The sequence below is a fragment of the Dendrobates tinctorius genome, unplaced genomic scaffold (genome assembly GCF_039654945.1).
Source record: "Dendrobates tinctorius isolate UK_male_01 unplaced genomic scaffold, ASM3965494v1 ptg000070l, whole genome shotgun sequence".
Taxonomy (NCBI): domain Eukaryota; kingdom Metazoa; phylum Chordata; class Amphibia; order Anura; family Dendrobatidae; genus Dendrobates; species Dendrobates tinctorius.
The window spans coordinates 84,500,888-84,520,515 of NW_027361738.1; the positions used below are offsets into that span (position 1 = coordinate 84,500,888).

General features: G+C 42.8%; 1 protein-coding gene across 2 annotated transcripts in view; it reads left to right on the forward strand.

Moving 5' to 3' along the window:
* Positions 1-18,606, forward strand: part of PPP1R9A (protein phosphatase 1 regulatory subunit 9A) — a 219,191-nt gene extending 200,585 nt beyond the window's left edge. For both annotated transcript variants that reach the window (XM_073582066.1, XM_073582067.1), the window contains 5 exons: positions 473-630; positions 3,903-4,022; positions 4,939-4,962; positions 8,814-8,996; positions 9,225-18,606. In XM_073582066.1, the coding sequence (XP_073438167.1) occupies positions 473-630; positions 3,903-4,022; positions 4,939-4,962; positions 8,814-8,996; positions 9,225-9,431 (692 nt within the window). In that variant the 3' untranslated portion in view covers positions 9,432-18,606. The remainder of the gene's footprint in view (positions 1-472; positions 631-3,902; positions 4,023-4,938; positions 4,963-8,813; positions 8,997-9,224) is intronic.
* The last annotated feature ends 1,022 nt before the right edge of the window (positions 18,607-19,628 follow it).

Below are 19,628 nucleotides of genomic sequence, written 5' to 3' on the forward strand. Positions count from 1 at the left end.
AGATGATAGATAGATAATAAATAGATAATAGATTGATAACTGATAGATAATAGATAAATAACAGATGGATAATAGAAAGATGATAGATAGATAGATAATAGATAGATTGAATAAACACAGCAGCACTTGTAGCCCGGGAGAGGCATGTTTGATAAGTATTAGGTTAGGTACTCATCAGAGAAGTGTCACCTTGCCGCGGTTGATGGGCACACCTGAATTGGACAATTTATGCGCTAAGAACGTTCATTTTTGTAAGTACCTTTTATTTAGCCATAATGCAGTCCAGATCTCATACATTCAGTGTTTGCATATATTTTGGCCCTTACAGACGCTACTGTGCTCTTTTTTTGTACATTGTGCAGTCATTGCAGCTTGCACCTGTTCACACTACAGGGAGGTGCTGGTCAGTTTTTTGTAGATAGACAGATAGGTCCATTTTCTTTCTTTTATTTTACAGATATTTCTCTTGCAGGCTTTAATGAAGCGATCCCAGAAACGGAGAGGTTGGATTCCAAAGTTCTGAAGACTCGAGCACATCTCCTAGTAAAGAGCAAGCGACATAAACCCTCCAGGACGCGGTTAGGAGACAGCATTAGCTCCACTGACGGAGAGGACAGCATCGAGAGGAAGGTAGGCCCGGGGCTCTCATCTTGTGTATCACATCACTATGTGACAAAATTTACTTTCCTTTGATGTAAATTAAAGGCCACTGTCTCATAAGGACCTATCCCTCTGTACATCTGAATGGACACCGCGCAGTTCTATATTTTGCCTGTAGAGGCCGCTCCAGGAAAAATATCTGGTGTCCCGCATCTTCTCTTGGCTCAAAAAAACAACAAACCGCTTGTGCCAAAAGATAGACCTTCTGTAATCAGCTGATTGCTATGGGGGATCCATTCTTAAAGGAACTGTCTCCAACTTTTAGATTAGAGTTTTTCCAGGAGTAAGTAAAAAAAAAAATGTGATATCTAGAAAAAAGGATCGCTCCACCCAAAGACTGGAAGTTATGTCCATCTCAGTGGAAACTTCAAGTAGCCATTTTGTGTAAAGAAAGTTTGTGGCTGCACTTCTATATACTGTATACTGTCTATTTGCAGCCATCAGACACGTGTGTGTATTTGTATTTGCGAACTTGAACATTTGACATACTGAGGCCTTTACTGTCTGAGCTGTAGCTCTTGGGTATTTTTAATTTTTCTAAACATTGCGCCAATGACTTTGGATGATTTTGCTTGGACGTCCACTCCTGGGAAGATTGTCTCCTGACTGTTTACCACTAGTGAATAATCTCTCTCGCTGTAGAATAGTGGACTCCATATTGTATAGAAACGGCCCTATAACCCTTCCCAGATTCATGGGCATCCACACTCGCTTCTCCGAGATCCTTGCCGACGTCTTCCTTCTCTGGGATTATGTTAACATATACATTACTTCAAAATAATACCAAAGAAATGGGGCGGCACAAGTGCAATGTGTAGGTGCACGTTCACACTGTGGCCATTAAATGGACACAACCTAGGATCAAAAAATAAGCAAATAAGAAGTCAATAGTAATAGTACATGTTAGTTGACACTATTTTGATCCGAAGAGTGTAAAAGCCAATCCCACCGCGACAAGGTGACCCAATCGGGAAGGACCCTAAGTCTTGTAGTTCACCTCGCTATGTGTCAGCAGATGGCAGTATAGTTTAATTCTGCAGACCAGCAAACTGCTAAAACTTCTGCTTTTATGAAGGTGATGTGATGTGAAGCGGAGGACATACATTTCCACGAGAGCGAACACTGAGCGATATTTCCGAAGAGCCAGTGGTGACGTCACTTTTGTAAACCACGACGCTTATGCCCCTAAATAACGTGACTGCGTATTTTGTCATTTCGTGACTATATATACACATGTGTACGTGTGACTCGTGTGTGTGTGTGTGTGTGTGTGTGTGTGTGTGTGTGTGTGTGTGTGTGTATATATATATATATATATATATATATACTGTATATATTTACATTTCATTCTTGTGGGTATCTGTCCAGAGAAGTCTTGGCGATTCCATTGCTTCCCCTCCTGTATGTCTCGACGTTTCTCACTGTCTAACACTCATCTCATGTCTAACGCATCCCATCTGTCTGCTGTTTCTCTCGCAGTGCTTCTCTTTCTGGCCGTCTGTAGCTCGCAATACGTGTCGCTTGGTACAGTATTTTGGCTTCCTATATTTATTCTTATTTTAATTTTTTGAATACAATAACTTGCAAATGTTTTATTTGTTTCCTTGTCTATTCTTTTCCTACTTTAATATATTTTATAGTTTTTCTTTTCACTGCTGCAGAGCTCCAAACGTAACATTCTGTCTCCTTACAGTCACCACTAGGGGGAGCTCTGTATACATCACAATGATGAATCTGTCTGCAGTGAGCTCCACCTAGTGGTAGCTGCAAACAGGTAAAATGTTTATCATTTAACGTTATGACTGTGTATAAAGGTCCAATTCACACGACAGTATTTGGGTCAGTAATTTTTAGATTTGCCGACAGTCCCCATTTCGGCAAGAAAATCCATTAATCGCTATCACCAAAGAGGCAGTGGGATTATGCAAAGTGACAGTTTAAAAAGCGGTGCTTAAATGGCTTGATTTCGTGATTTAAAAGGAGTCTGTCAGAGCAAAATGACTGTTCAAACCAAGAACAGACAAAACAGTTCACTCTTTTTTTTGACCAAGCAGTTGAGTGCACCTTCCTCTGCCTCCTGTAAAGTTAAGGCTGTCAATCAGTAGGTGGGAAGGTGCACTGAACTGCTCAGCCACAGTAAAAGGTGCACTGAGCGCCCGTGCTTGGTTTGAACAGTCATTTTGCGCTGACAGACTCCCTTTATATGCTGGCACATGTGAATTTTACATAAGTATTTGTAAGACCAAAAACAAGGGGAGGAACAAAAACAGAGAAAAGTTTTATGAAAAGTTTTCCAAAACTTTTTGGAGTGGTTTTCCTAACCCCCTGCCCCTAGTTATGGTCTAGTTTTCCCAAGATTGGGAATGTTGGCACGAACGGCTTTGGGTTCACTCGCAGTTTACAAATACTAGGCCGATATATTGATGTGTGAGGACCGAGGCCTTGGGGAGCAGAGGATTTGGAGACATTAATTAAATTAAAATTTGCCAAATCTTTCGGAAATGTCCAAGAGGCTCCGGAAAAAAGGTCAGATCTCCCAAAGTCGTTTTTTAAGGAGGCTCCGAAATACATATTTTGGGGGTGTAGTGGGGGCAAGGCTACAAGAAAAAAAATAGCTGCAGGAGATGCAATACGGATACTTATTTTTTTTTTCCCTAAGCTCCTATGGATTTATTCTGTATGTGCCATTAATAAGCCTGGAACAGCAGAGTGAGCGGTGATGGTCGTCGCCATATTGGTTGTCACCCAGAAATTTGAGTTTTAAAGCATAAATACATATATTTTGGGCTAAAAATCATTTTTGCCTTTGACTTTCATTCAAAATATTGCCCCATTTGGCTTTTATAGGTTCTTTGTTTCCCGGCGAATGGAAATTTTGATGTGGACTCTAGTCATAATTTGGCTGAAAGGAGCTCAGAAAAAGACAGATAAAAGAGTTACAATCTCTCTTGTCAGACTATCTGAACGAGCTCACTGACAGATTCTCAGTTAACTCATCCTGAAGCTAGTAATAGACAATGCAACACAGGAGGCAAAAATGTTAAAGAAACCCAATTGCAAAAATGATTTTTTTAACCCCAAATATGTAAAATAAAATAATAAATTGTCTTCAAACGTAGACAACCCCTTTATAAAAGTGCAATTCAGACCTTGGATTCGGCTACAAACATGGGAGTTTTCTGGATCTTTGTAACCTAAGACTAGATTGTATGGTAACTCATGTATGTGACTTGTGATTCCAGAACGTGACGTTGAGCGACGACTTCAGTCCCAGCAGCACCAGTTCTGCGGATCTGAGGGGTCTTGTGGTGGAGCCAAAGTTTGCCGAGAGATCTCACTCCTTAGCTCTGTCCTCAGATGAGGTAATTGCCGTGAGAACCAATCAGTCCTGGGATCGGCGATCAAACTGATCACACATTGATCGTCAATCCTAGCGATCTCAGGGTAGGCCATCCATTAGTAGACAGAAACAAAAGGGGCGTTCCAGCGGATAAAATGTCTTGCTTTATTAAAAAATTAAAATAGTACAGCGGCTTTCTCCTCAGGAGTGGATGGATGTGCAATGAGGCACTGAGACACCAGCTACGCGTTTCGACCCTACATGGGTCTTTATCACAGCTGCCAGCACATCCATCTATTCTTGAGGAGAAAGCCGCTGTACTATTTTAATTCCATGGTGTGAACATCGCCTTAGGGGGCAGAGACAAGATACATGGACGTGGCTGTACCTTTATAGCTGAACCCATTGCTGTATAAATTAGATATATCCAAAACAATAATTAAGGCAGAGGTCCCCTATAAAATGTCTGCAACATTTTAACAAAAATTGTAAAAAAAGAAACACCTCGTGCTTCCATTCTTCATGGTTTATTTTTTACAAGGAAAATGTTGCAACTTTTCTAGAAAGAAATATGGCAATGGAATCTCTCCGGCTGTAGAAACGTACCGTACTTACTATAGACCGGAGTTTACAATGTTCTGTATATGCAGATTACAGGCTGCCATGAATTAGGACATTCTGTGGTCAGGTTTTTTGTGTTTTCCCAGTATATTCCGCCTTTACAGCAGCTTCCGGAGGTGGAGCTGCAGGCACTAATGGAGCATGATGAGATAACGTGCTCTCGGCACGATCAGTTGCGTTCTTCGCTGTCCTGCGTCATTTCTGCACTTTGTGGTTTTGCTTCATCTAATGCGCTGCCTAAAAAAAATCACTTTTCTGTGTCTTTTATGATTTTTCATTTTTCCCTTTGTTTTGTATTTTTCCCCCATCTTGTATAGAGCCTGGATATGATAGATGACGAGGTGAGTCCTCCTTGGTTGATTCTTCCATGGTTTCTCTACGTCTTATCACTTTTCTTATTATTCTGTCCTGGTGTGATTTCTTCTTTTCTTGCTTTGTTTCCTTACTTTCTCTCAACCTTTCATTACCCTTTACCAAGATAATCCACATTGTTTGCATCTTCCTCCACTCCTGAAACTGCACTTTCTGCTCTCCCTGCACTTACTCCCTGCACTTCCTGTACTCCCTCTGCACTTCCTGTACTCCCTCTGCACTTCCTGTACTTCCTGTACTCCCTCTGCACTTTCTGTAGTCCCTACACTTCATATACTCCCTCTGCACTTCCTGTACTCCCTCTGCACTTCCTGTACTCCCCTCTGCACTTCTTACACTCCCTCTGCACTTCTTACACTCCCTCTGCACTTCTTACACTCCCTCTGCACTTCTTACACTCCCTCTGCACTTCTTACACTCCCTCTGCTCTTCTTACACTCCCTCTGCTCTTCTTACACTCCCTCTGCTCTTCTTACACTCCCTCTGCACTTCTCACACTCCCTCTGCACTTACTCTACTCGCTCTGCACTTCTTACACTCCCTCTGGACTCCCTCTGCACTTCCTGTACTCCCCTCTGCACTTCTTGCACTCCCTCTGCACTTCCTGTACTCCCTCTGCACTTCTTACACTCCCTCTGCACTTCTTACACTCCCTCTGCACTTCTTACACTCCCTCTGCACTTCGTGTACTCCCTCTGCACTTCTTACACTCCCTCTGAACTTCCTCTACTCCCTCTGCACTTCTTAGACTCCCTCTGCACTTCTCACACTCCCTCTGCACTTCCTGTACTCCCTCTGCACTTCTTAGACTCTCTCTGCACTTCCTGTACTCCCTCTGCATTTCTTACACTCCCTCTGCACTTCTCACACTCCCTCTGCACTTCTCACACTCCCTCTGCACTTCTCACACTCCCTCTGCACTTACTGTACTCCCTCTGCATTTCTTACACTCCCTCTGCACTCCCTGTACTCCCTCTGCACTCCCTGTACTCCCTCTGCACTTCCTGTACTCCCCTCTGCACTTCTTACACTCCCTCTGCACTTCCTGTACTCCCTCTGCACTTCTTAGACTCCCTCTGCACTTCCTGTACTCCCTCTGCACTTCTCACACCCCCTCTGCACTTCCTGTACTCCCTCTGCACTTACACTCCCTCTGCACTTCTCACACTCTCTCTGCACTTCCTGTACTCCCTCTGCACTCCCTGTACTCCCTCTGCACTTCTTAGACTCCCTCTGCACTTCCTGTACTCCCTCTGCACTTCCTCTACTCCCTCTGCACTTCTTACACACCCTCTGCACTTCCTGTACTCCCTCTGCACTTCTTACACTCCCTCTGAACTTCCTCTACTCCCTCTGCACTTCTTACACTCCTTCTGCACTTCCTCTACTCCCTCTGCACTTCTTACACTCCTTCTGCACTTCCTGTACTCCCTCTGCACTTCCTGTACTCCCTCTGCACTTCTTAGGCTCCCTCTGCACTTCCTGTACTCCCTCTGCACTTCTTACACTCCCTCTGCACTTCTTAGACTCCCTCTGCACTTCTTACACTCCTTCTGCACTTCCTGTACTCCCTCTGCACTTCTTACACTCCTTCTGCACTTCCTGTACTCCCTCTGCACATCTTACACTCCCTCTGCACTTCCTGTACTCCCTCTGCACTTCTTACACTCCCTCTGAACTTCCTCTACTCCCTCTGCACTTCTTACACTCCTTCTGCACTTCCTGTACTCCCTCTGCACTTCTTACACTCCCTCTGCACTTCTTACACTCCCTCTGCACTTCTTACACTCCCTCTGCACTTCTTAGACTCCCTCTGCACTTCTTAGACTCCCTCTGCACTTCCTGTACTCCCTCTGCACTTCTTAGACTCCCTCTGCACTTCCTGTACTCCCTCTGCACTTTCTGCAGTCCCTACACTTCTTACACTTCTTACACTCCCTCTGCACTTCCTTAACTCTCTCTGAACTTTTTACACTCCCTCTGCACTTCTTACACTCTCTATGCACTTCCTGTACTTCCTCTGCACTTTCTGTAGTCCCTACACTTCATATACTCCCTCTGCACTTCTCACACTCCCTCTGCACTTCCTGTACTCCCTCTGCACTTCTTAGATTCCCTCTGCACTTCTTACACTCCCTCTGCACTTCTTAGACTACCTCTGCACTTCTTACACTCCCTCTGCACTTCTCACACTCCCTCTGCACTTCTCACACTCCCTCTGCACTTCTCACACTCCCTCTGCACTTCTCACACTCCCTCTGCACTTCTTACACTCCCTCTGCACTTCTCACACTCCCTCTGCACTTCTCACACTCCCTCTGCACTTCCTGTACTCACTCTGCACTTCTCACACTCCCTCTGCACTTACTGTACTCCCTCTGCACTTCTTACACTCCCTCTGCACTTCCTGTACTCACTCTGCACTTTCTGCAGTCCCTACACTTCTTACACTCTCTACAATTTTTACACTCCCTCTGTGCTTCCTCTACTCCCTCTCAACTTTTTACACTCCCTCTGCACTTCTCACACTCCTTCTGCACTTCCTGTACTCCCTCTGCACTTCTCACACTCCCTCTGGACTTCCTGTACTCCCTCTGCACTTCTCACACTCCCTCTGCACTTCTTACACTCCCTCTGCGCTTCCTCTACTCCCTCTGCACTTCCTGTACTCCTTCTGCACTTCCTGTACTCCCACTGCACTTCTTGCACTTCCTATACTCCCTGCACTTCTGCACCAGTGATCTCCAGCCTGTGCATCTCTTACAACTTCCATCATCCTGGGTGTTGTAGTTCCACATCAGATCCAGTCCTGTATTCACTTCTACTCACCAATTAAGTACATTGTCACATCTTTCTCATGTGGCACAGAATCATCGATTTTACTGCCCTTCATTGAATTTTACTTTACTCCTTTGTTCTCCACTTCACTACATAATCTTGTTGCCAAGAGCCAGATCAGTCAGACGTGTCCAAAATTATGTGTTTTAGGGGCACATAAAACTGTAGATGTTGAGTATAAGGCCGGGATCACACATGCGAGGAATACGGCCGAGTCTCGCATGGTAATACCCGGCACTGCTGTCAGCACACGGGAGCAGAGCGTGCGGCTCCATTTATTTCTATGCAGCCGCATGCTCTGCTCCGGAGTGCCGGCGCCAGAGCTTGGTTTTAACCTGCGAGACTCGGCCGTATCTCGCTGTGTGTGATCCTGGCCTTAATCTAAAAGTGCAGGGTAGCTCAATCCAGGCAACAGGTGCAGCACAAGAAAAATCACAATACACAATAGAAGAGCGTTGCTCAAACTCACTGAAGAGTATGGGCATTGGAGTAACGTGAAGCTCGAGGGCAATATCTCCAATGGGGCCCCCAACTCTCGCATGCCTTTAATAGTACTGGTCTCATATAGGCTAAAGGAACCATTTGGACTCCCCTAGTCTCCAAGGCCATGGGCAGCAGTGGGATGTTTGGATTATGCAGGCGAGGTTATTTGGGGCCTGCACACATCAAATGTGATTCCACCCCTGCACCCCCGATTGTCAGGCCCCTGCCATGACCCATTTCAGGCTGAAGGTCCCCTTACCCTTCCATGACATTTCACCCTGTAGTCCTATCTGATCTGTCTGCCTTACCATTCCTGTGATACTCCTCCTCATTTTATCTTCATCTTGCTTAGCTCTTCACAATAACAGTCATTTTGACCAGGGGTGCCCAAACTTTTACATGCCGCTGCATGTATCATCACTCTCATCATTCACGTCTCCTCTGCCGCACTTTGTGCAGTCGGATCGACCAAAACTTCTCCCATAAACATTTCTTGCAGATTCTAGATGAAAGTCAGTCTCCAAAGCATAGTCAGTGGCAAAGTCGGACCCCCCTAGAATGGAGCTCGCAGCAAGTGACCAACTGGTTAATGACTCTGAACTTGGATCACTGCGTTTCTGAATTCACGGCCCAAAACGTCAATGGTGAGCAGCTCCTCCAGCTGGACAGCGGGAGGCTGAAGGTAAGGAATGAAGCGCGTGGATGCGACGTATGTGTTTTATGTCACAAATGTCTAAGATCGGAATACCCCTTGGCTTAAAAACAAACCTCCACCCATGCAGTCATCGGGATCGCACATTGCCTCCATAGACTAGTCCATCTCCGTGCAGGCCGCATGGGACCCCCGGGCGCTTGTTGTAAACCCCCTCATTTTTGTTGTAACCATCCCATCCGCTTTGATTTCCTTTAGGCCCTCGTTGTAAATGCACAAGACAGAACGATCATTAAAAAAAAAATCAAGGACATGAAAGTGACCATCGAAAAAGTCCGAAAAGCCAACGAAAAGATGGAGAAGCAGAAAGAGCGGCTCCGTAAAAAGGAGCAGGACCAACAACTACAGCGGGTTCGGCACGAGAACGCATCGGAAGACCCCGCTCAGAGCCCCCACGAGCCGTAACTCCGGGAATGCCGGTGTGAATAGGACATTTCTACGACAAGAGTTCCGAATTGTACTGTATCCAATCCTCCGGGCGCTGCTGGCTGTGGGTCAGGAGGATAACTCCTAACATCTTCTCTTTTACTTTCTGCTATCATATCAGTTTCGTTTGCCAAAATTTGGTCAACTTCAAGGGTTAAGAAGAAGCCATCATCGCTCCTCCAAAGCTTTGAGCATTATCCGAGTAGACGACCGCAACTAATGGGAGTCCTAGAAATATTCCACAATGCTTTGGCCGCCACCGCGAGGAATAAATCCGTGTGTCATGAGTGTCATGGCGTCTGTGAGCACATGCTGGATGATAGCCCTTTCACCCATACACAGTGCAGATGTATATTTTAGCTGTTATCACTATGTCATTTTTAGGACCAAAATTCTGTACTGATTCATTTCATAATATATCTCTGTGGCAATCGGAGCTTTGTTTTTCTGATCCAAAGCTCCAAATCCCCTGCGTAACCTACTGATAAAATATAGCATTGTGGATGCCTGCAGTCGCCACTAGAGGGAGCTCAGCGCAGACGGTTTATACATTGGCCTCAGTAATAATACAGTGTTCTGTGAGCTCCCTCTACTGGTGGCTGCTGATAGCTGTCTTTTAAATCTACATAAATGCAGGGGTTTTGGAGGCATATATTATATAGAGCTATATATATACAAAGGCTGAAATATAATGATATATTCACTCTTTAACGCTCCATGATGGGTGTATCTGTTATGGAGCTGGTTGGGGGTGTGTTGAGCAGCTATTCAGCTGACATCTCTCTCTTAACAGCAGTGATCACTGCTGTTTAACCCCTTAAATACCTCTGTCAATTGCCATACAACCCCAATTGGGCAACTGTTCCAGGCACACTCCCCATGACATGATCGCAGGGTGCCAATGGATTGGCTGAAGGCTCTCATCGCTGCCATGTAGGTGCTGCTGTAAAGCCCGGGTACAGGCTGGACTATACTGGAAAGTGTAATAAATAATTAGGTCTATGTACAGCGATACATTAGTTTATAGTATATAGAGCAAGAAAGCAAACAATCACAGGTTCAAGTGAAAAGATAAAAAGTCTAATAAAGCAAAAAGAATTAAATAAATAAATAATAATTTTAATTATTTAACTTTTCCCCCCAGTTAAAAAAAAAAAAAAAAATATATATTTGGTTTCACTGCGTCCGTAAAAGCCTGATCTACGACGGTGTTTCGCCAGAAAAATCAAAAAGTTACAGATCTCAGAAAATGACAACACAAAGAAAAGAAAAATTATTTTTGAAAGTTCTAAATTTGTTTTAACTACTAAAATATATATATACCGTTGTGACAACACAGCATTGTATCTTACTTAACCAGACATCTTTCTTCAGTAAGCCAGGAGGAATAGACTGTTATCTATATGTTGACTTTTGAATTTATGTGTTTCTTTCTTCGGTTGGTCAAGAGTCTGAAATGTTGTTTCTTCTTGTAGGTTAAATTGATATTTGTAAATTGACGAATGGTTGTTATTTACCTCTTATATCAGCTGCTATTTCAGACTCTGGACCTAGGTTGGTATCACTGTGTTCGGCCTTGAGAATCCTCTTAGCCGATCATTTCTACAGCGCAATGAACGGCGTCAAAACAAACCCAAAAAAAACTATGGTAAAACTTTTTTTTTTTTTTTTCCCCCGTCTCCTCTACATTGTATTATAGTATCATCAAAGACTAAAATTATTCCAGGAAATAAATAAAAGTTAGGTATTTATAAAAAAAACAAAAAAATTTAAGGAAAGCAAAAGCGCAAAACTGAAACTTGGCCGTGTTCTTAAGGGGATGAAATCCGCACAGATTTTCCACATTCCGGATCCTTTTTACCTTTTCATACTTTTTTACCTTTTTGGGCCTTTAGACTGTGAGCAGAAACCTTTTGACATAAACCAGAACTAATGTCCGTGGCCGTCTTTAGTGTTTGTGTATCTTTGAAGCAAACTGAACAAAGTGGCTTCCTCCACCATATTAAGTGACAGGCCTTCTTAAAGGGATATTCTCACAAAGTGATGTTACATCGCTATGAAATATGAGATCATTTAGTGGAGGGGGATCTGGCACCTGCGGATGAGAAAAAGTTATGATCCTCTGCCAATCTAGAGTGTTGGCATATCCTAGAGCTGTGCGATCATTTCAGGGGATGGGAGACCTCTTAGTGGTTGAGTACCGTGATCCATCCTCAGTATCTGTGAATCGTCACGCTCGCTCTGCAGTATTCTGGAATTATGGGATATATGTATTTATATATATTATTTTCTTTAATGCAGCAAAACTGGAAAGTACCGTATATTGCTCCCTGCGTTTGTCAGTACCTCATTTTGTTGCAAACATATTATACTATATCTGCCGAGAAAGTGTTAATATCTTTGACGACATTTACAGCATGCAGATGTGTTTATACGCAGTGCAAATCTGCCATTAAATCGGGCACAGATGACGGCAGAGGGATGAAGGACATAATGGGGCGTGAGCTGACGCTTTGTAATAGTTGGTTACTTTTTATCACTGTTGAGCAGTAACGATAAAGAAAAACATCACAAAGATCCCCATTGTGCCAACACCATCCCTCACCTCTTTAGTCATCCACATCGGTTTTTCCAAATAGTATATATTCTATCTGGGCCTTTTTTTATTTATTTTTTCACTTAAATGCTACTATTTTGGGCTAAAAATAATTTTTTGTAATTGTTTTTTAATTAAAAACTTTGCAATGTTTGGCTATTGCAGGCTGCAGAATGAGTTAAGTGAGAATCCGTCAGTGAGCTCGTGTTTGTAACTCTTTTATCTTGTCTTTTTCTGAGCTCCTCTCTGATCAAGTCCAATGTAGTCTGTCGTCTTCAGTTAACACAGAAACACAGATAAGAGTTGAAGAACACTCCTTTAGGACCAGTTTACTGACGGATTCTCTGTTAACTCATTCTGAAGAATGCAAGGAAATAATGAGTTATATCAGGGAGTGGGGGAGATAATCACATTGCAAAATATTGCTTAAAAGGTGTTCTCTAACGATTGAAAAAGTAAAAAAAGAAAATATATGTAATTTTAATTAAATTCCTAGTCACCTTTAATTAGCAAATCACGCCAATTAGCAAGGTAATCGCCATATTACATTAGAATAGCCGTTATCTTGTTACATTGACCGAAACCTGTCCTATAATGTTAAAAGGACAGGTGCCTGTGAGCATGTGCAGGCGGAAGCTCCGCTGCTGTGACCTGGAGAGAGCTTGACAGTACAAGTCACAGTAGCCACTCAGCATTCAAAAAGGGTGAACAGCAGTGTGAGCAGCCTCTTCCTACATCAGCACTCCTGGTATCTTCAGTATTAGATCAGATAGACAGGGTGAACAGCAGTGTGAGCAGCCTCTTCCTACATCATTACTCCTGGTATCTTCAGTATTAGATCAGATGGACAGTGTGAACAGCAGTGTGAGCAGCCTCTTCCTACATCTGCACTCCTCATATCACAAGTATTAGATCAGATAGGATGAACAGCAGTGTGAGAAGCCTTTTCCTTACCTCAGCACCCCTGGTATCCCCAGTACTAGATCAGATAGAATGAACAGCAGTAGTATTAAATCAGAGTGGACAGCAGTGTGAGCAGCCTCTTTTTAACTCAGCATCCATGGTATCTCCAGTACTAGATCAGATAGGCAGGGTGAGCAGCTTTGTCTTCCCTCAGCTCTCCTGGTAGCTCTAGTATTAGGTCAGTCGGAGAGGGTGGACAGCAGTGTGAGCAAACTCTTCTTACCTCAGCACTCCTAGTAGCTCTAGTATTAGATCAGACGGACAGGGTGGACAGCAGTGTCTTCTTACCTCATCACCCCTGGTATCCCCCCAGTATTAGATCAGATAGACAGGGTGGACAGCAGTGTGAGCAGTCTCTTCTTACCCCAGCACCCCTGGTATCCTCCCAGTATTAGATCAGATAGACATGGTGGACAGCAGAGTGAGCAGCCTCTTCTCCTGGTAGCTCTAGTATTAGATCAGATAGATAAGGTTGACAGCAGTGTGAGCAACCTAGTCTTACCTAAGCACTCCTGGTAGCTCTACTATTAGATTAGACAGACAGGGTGGACAGCAGAGTGAGCAGCATCTTCTCATGGTAGCTCTAGTATTACATCAGATAGACATGGTGAACAGTGATGTGAGCAACCTCGTCTTACCTCAGCACTCCTGGTAGATCTAGTGTTAGATTAGATGGACAGGGTGGACAACAGATTGAGCAGCGCTTCTCCTGGTTGCTCTAGTATTAGATCAGATAGACAAGGTGGACAGCAGTGTGAGCAGTGTCTTCTCACCTCAGCACCCTTGGTATTTCCAGTGTTAGATCAGATAGACATGGTGGACAGCAGTGTGAGCAGTGTCTTCTCACCTCAGCACCCTTGGTATTTCCAGTGTTAGATCAGATAGACATGGTGGACAGCAGTGTTAGCAGCATCTTCTCACCTGAGAAACCTTGCAGTCTTCAATATCAAATCAGATAGACAGGGTGGACGGCAGCTTGGCAATGCAGGTTATCTCTAGGTCAGCTCAATAACTCAGCAGGACAAATGGTGCAACATTTTTAATAAAACCTAACGGAAAAAAATAATTTTTAGCTTAAAATACATGCAGTAAATAATAAAAAAAATTATATAGATCCCCAGAGCTGACCATGCCTTTTAAAAATTAACTCCACTTGAAAATTTTTTTCTCCAATTGAATACCAATTCTACCCTGCTTAGTTGCACTTTGCACTCCTCCCTTCTTCACCCTATGGCTTCCTGTATGGTGACTATTCTGGCTATATATGTAATAGACTAAATATCTGGGGCCACCAGTAGTTATTCTGCCCAATGCAAATAACCCGCAACCCCCATAAAACAGGCATGATCTTTACAAAAACTAGAGGGAATTGCAAGAAGTTTGTACTTTTGCAAGAAACTCTTCCGAGTCTTTAGAAAAATATGAAGATGATGAGTAGAATATAGAAGAACAACGTCAGAGGTCACCAATCCGATCCTGGACCATACAGCCAGGTCAAGGAATAAAACTGTCTTACTTGGTCCTCAAATGCCCCAAAATGTATTTGTCCCAACCTTTGCGCCGAGCCAGCGGCCTCTGACCTTTACTGCTCTTTACGTTCCCCCAGGTACAAAACTTTAAGTTAAGTTCCCTCCCGGCTGTGGCTGAACCGTTATTATTATTATTATTGGTGAGAATTTTCGTTGTGTTTTATGAGTTTGTTCCAAATATGTTGCCTCTGTTTGTGAACACACTGACATTTTTTGATGATTTTACTTGTGAATGTTTTTCAGAATTGCATAGTCTTAACCCTAAAGGTATTTCTTTGGAATTGAGGTGTTTATATTCATTGGTTCGGCTGTGATACAATATAAAACGTACAAGACTGTGAAACATGGACATTACACAACATTGCAGAAAGGGGTTCTCGGTATGTTAAAAAAAAAAAGAAAATGTAATTTAGAATGAATTCATAATTAGCTTTAATTAGCAAATTATGATTGTTTTGTATAGGGAGGTAATAACTAAAGTACATTAGCTGTTATCTAGTAACACTGATACTAGAATGTTACTAGGACAGGAACCTGTGAACATGTGCTGTAGGAAGCCCTGCTGCTGTGACCTGGAGTACAAATCCCTACTGCCCTCCAGCATTCAGCAGTGTGAGCAGCCTCTTCTTACCTCAGCAACTCTGGTACCTCCTGCTTTAGATAAGATAGACAGGGTGGACAACAGTATGAGCAGTCTCTTCTTACCTCATAACCTCTCGTATCTCGAGTATTAGATCATAAATGCATGGTGGACAGCAGTGTGAGCATCCTCTTCTTACCTCCAAATTGCTGGTGTTTCCAGAATTAGATGAGATAGACAGGGTGGACAGCGGGATAGCAGTGTGAGCTGCCTCTTCATACTTCACATGCATCTGTCCTATTGCCATGTTTGGGCAGGTTTCAGTCAGTGTTACAGGATGGAGTCTATTTTCTTTCCACAGTGATTTCCTACCTAGACATAAAAAATTGCAATTAAAGATATTTAGGAAATTATTCCTAATTTCATGTCCTTAATTTCATTTTTGTTTTTCCCAGAGAACCTCTTTAAGTGAGTTCTCCTGGACTTTATCATTAATGAACTTAGGATAGGACTTCTGGTGATCCACACAGTATGAGGAGCAGATCCAGGCCTGTATAAACAATGACGAGAACATGACATATATCAAGATATATCCTATAGGATGGAACCCTACAGAACAAACTGGCCCATCATAGGCATAGTGCTATAGTGTTAAAGTCATGGAAGAAACCCCATAAGTAATCTCCAGAATGACATTTAGATTTACGTTAGGCTTGGTATCTAGACAGGTGAATATTGGTGATTGAAACAGGAGGTTCCAGGCAAAATTGCTATATGGCGCCATGTCAATATATATAAGTACTATCTGTCTGCATGTGCGTGGGGGTATGGAGGCCATGCACCACCTGAAAAGCTGCTATCTGTGATAGGAACCCCCTAATAATGAATCAGAGCACTAATTATAGTGCTCTACAAACTATCGCGGATTCCTTGCTAAACAAATCTCATCCATGCCTTCTACATACACTCATAGAAACCCATCCTCAATCTTTTCAGCTGCCAAGGCATAAATTGGTTGCAGGAGGTCTAGATAACGTGGAGTCCAATTTTACGTATCATGTTCAACTAGTTAGCCAATCACTGATCGTAGAGAAGATCAAAGTGGAAGTGAGCGGGAATGTAACCCTCTGTAGCCAATCACTGATCGTAGCGAAGAGCGGGAATAGAACCCTCTGTAGCCAATCAAATCATGGGAAAGATGCCAGCAGCAGAAGAGGAATGTGCTGACCTTGAGAGGAGACAGTGACTTTTGCATTCCTGGGATGATGATGGTGAGATAATGATAGTATGTGACAGGCGTAGTTGTTGTGAACTCATTTTCTGCTCCACCAGTTGAGAGTTCTCATTCCGTTCTCCCTCTGGTGGTGACAGGAGGTAGTGAGGTTGGTTTAATTGGTAGTGATCTGCCACCTGATGAGGAGGATAACGATTGGATCTCTGGAGTATCAGACTGGATATAAGACAGCCGACGCCCTATCCTGGTGCTGGTGATTCAGTCTGCTTCTCAGGTCTTGGACTTCAGCTCGGTTCCAGTCTTCTCAAGTTAAGTTTGTTTTTGCTGTTGTTCACACTTGCTTTTGTTGGTCAATTCATTTTTTTGTGGTCAGCCAGCCCCTGCTGGGGTTGTGCTGAATTTCCACTCCTATTTATCTGTATAAATAATAAATCCCTTATTAGACTGGCCTCTTTTTGCTCTGTCTCAGAATATTTCAGAGTGCTGATATAGTGGGAGAAGTCTAGTGACTTCAGGGTTAATTTTGCTATCAGAAGTGTTGGACATTATTTTGGTAGGGTTTTTGGCAGATTGCAGACAGTGTCTTTCCTTTCCTGTCCTTTCTAGTTAGTCAGGCCCCATCGTTTGCTCAGCCTATTTTTCTGCCAGTGTTTGTGCTTTCATCTTGTTTCACCTTCAATACGTGTGGGGGGCTGACTTTCCTTTGGGGTCTGCTCTGGGGCAGTTCGTTTTCCTCTTTTCCTGCTTTAGGCTTATGTAGCTCTCCGGTTGTGACGAGGCATCTAGGATCATCGTAGGTACGCTCCACGACTGCTTCTAGTTGCGTGGTAAGATCAGGGATCTGCAATCTGCATAGTGACCAACCTCTCTGGTTTTCTGAGACTTGGCTTGTGTTGTTTTTTCCTCCTCGGTGACCCATTCATAGCACGTAGTATCATAAAGGACTATTCATCTTGAACTCAGTGGGGCTGAGACACGGCCCATGAACACGAATGGTGAACTTTCATGGCAGACTCTTTTTTTTTTCTAATCCCATACTTCCCCTTTTAATTAAGCAACCTCCGTGTATGCAAATTATATTTCACAAAAGACCTTTAACCCACAGTTATCCAAGATTAGAAAAATATGGCTGCAACAGTACCACACGTGTCCACAGGATGTGTGTGGTACTGCAACTCAGCCTCATTCACTTCAACTTAGCGGTGAGACGTTGTTTCTGGAAGAAAGCAGCCATGTTTTTCCAATCCTATACGATCTTTTAAACCTTGAATGTGGTCATCCATCCGCCAGACTGTCTAGTATATTATTGTGCCGTCTGTAATTTTTTTTTTCTTTTTCTTGAAAAATTTTAATTTTCTTAAAGTCTAAAAATGGTGGTCACTTTTTCTACCCCCCTCCCCCCCGCCAATCCCATCACTACCAACCAGGAACATCACTGAGCCATGAAAAACCTGCATTGCCACAACCACAGATCTGCCACAGTATTACATACAGAATCCATGTTTTTAGACCAGTAATAAGTCTTCTTTTTATTTTTGTTTGGATGTTTTTGCTTTTTTGTTGTTGTTAGGAAATATTTAATTTCACAGCTGCTTACAAGTGCTGGTGCTTCTGGGTATTGGTATATTTTATTTTGCACGACATGAACCCGTCCAAATTACTGTTATTTTATTTGTGCCTGCTTCCGGTGCTGGTTTTATTGGTATTTTTGTGCATTGTCCGGACCCATCCGTTGATTTGCTCTAATTTGTGCGAGCCTTCAATGATCAGCCATCTGCTGTACTCTGACTATTCTTTGGCCTAGGCTACACAGGTGATAATTAACAGTGTGATGTGAAATCCAAAAAGATTTTGGTTTGAACGATCCTTTTTTGTTGTAGGCTGATCACAGGATGTCCTCCATTGATCAGGTGTGATCTAATGTGAAATCTGACAGCAAGTGCTCACTTTCCCTGCAGCACTCCCACAGGAGAACCAAAGTATTGCACAAAAACAATGGTAGTTCATGAAGACTCCAGGTCCTCCAGAGAAAGAGATGCACCCGATAGCTGCACAACTGGTTAATTCATGGAGGTTCTACACAAGGAACCCTCTCTGTTAACTCTAAAATATTATTATTCTCACTTCGCCCGTGTGGCTTAGGCCCTCCACTGCCTGTGATAAAATGCCATTTGTCAATGTAAGCAAACCTCTTGTCAATGGATATAATTATTGTTAGAAAATAAATAAAATAATAAAAATACAGAAAAAGCTGTCATTGTTGTCTTATTGATTATGATAATTATTTTGGCATGCTGTGCTGTGGGCGGGACGACGGCGTGATTGACAGATCTGCTCGGGTCGCCTTATGACAAGATGCTCTGTAGGAAGATCAGCGCACACAATCATCACCATCTGATAATAGAAATCATTTTATATGAAGCTCCAAAAAGAGGATTTTAGGGGCAAAAGAAGATTATTGGATTTTGGTGAAAAACGCAAAAGTTTCCAATGTATATAAGACGATGATATATATTATAAAGATGCAGCGTATATTAGTGTATTATCTGTATTATATGCTGCCTTATGTACTACAACCCACAAAAGCCTCAAAATTATTTATGCTCACAGAAATCACATAAAACATGACATTTGATTTACTGTCATTTCACCTATGGAAATTTTCATAGTTGAGCGGTACTATCTGTGCTTACATAATTTACTATGAGAGATGGCACGTCTGTGCCTACATTGTTTACATGGAGAAGCCGTAAGTCTCTATTATCTGTAACTACCTTTTTTTTTTTTTTTTTTTTAAAGAGAAGGCGGCAGTAATATCTGTACCTACAGCTTGTGCAGAAAAAGACAAGGAAGTAGTACTATCTGTGCCAATATTTCTTGTAGAAAGGAGGCAGCATTATCTGTACCTACATCATTTCGAGAAAGAAACAGGAAGGCAGTACTATCTGCACCTTTATTTTTACAGGGAGGCAGTGCTATCTGTACCTTTATACTTACAGGAAGGCAGTACTATGTACCTTTATACTTACAGGAAGGCAGTACTATCTGTACCTTTATATTTACAGGAAGGCAGTACTATCTGAACCTTTATACTTACAGGAAGGCAGTACTATCTGTACCTTTATACTTACAGGAAGGCAGTACTATCTGTACCTTTATATTTACAGGAAGGCAATTCTATCTGTACCTTTATTTTTACAGGAAGGCAGTGCTATCTGTACCTTTATTTTTACAGGAAGGCAGTGCTATCTGTACCTTTATTTTTACAGGAAGG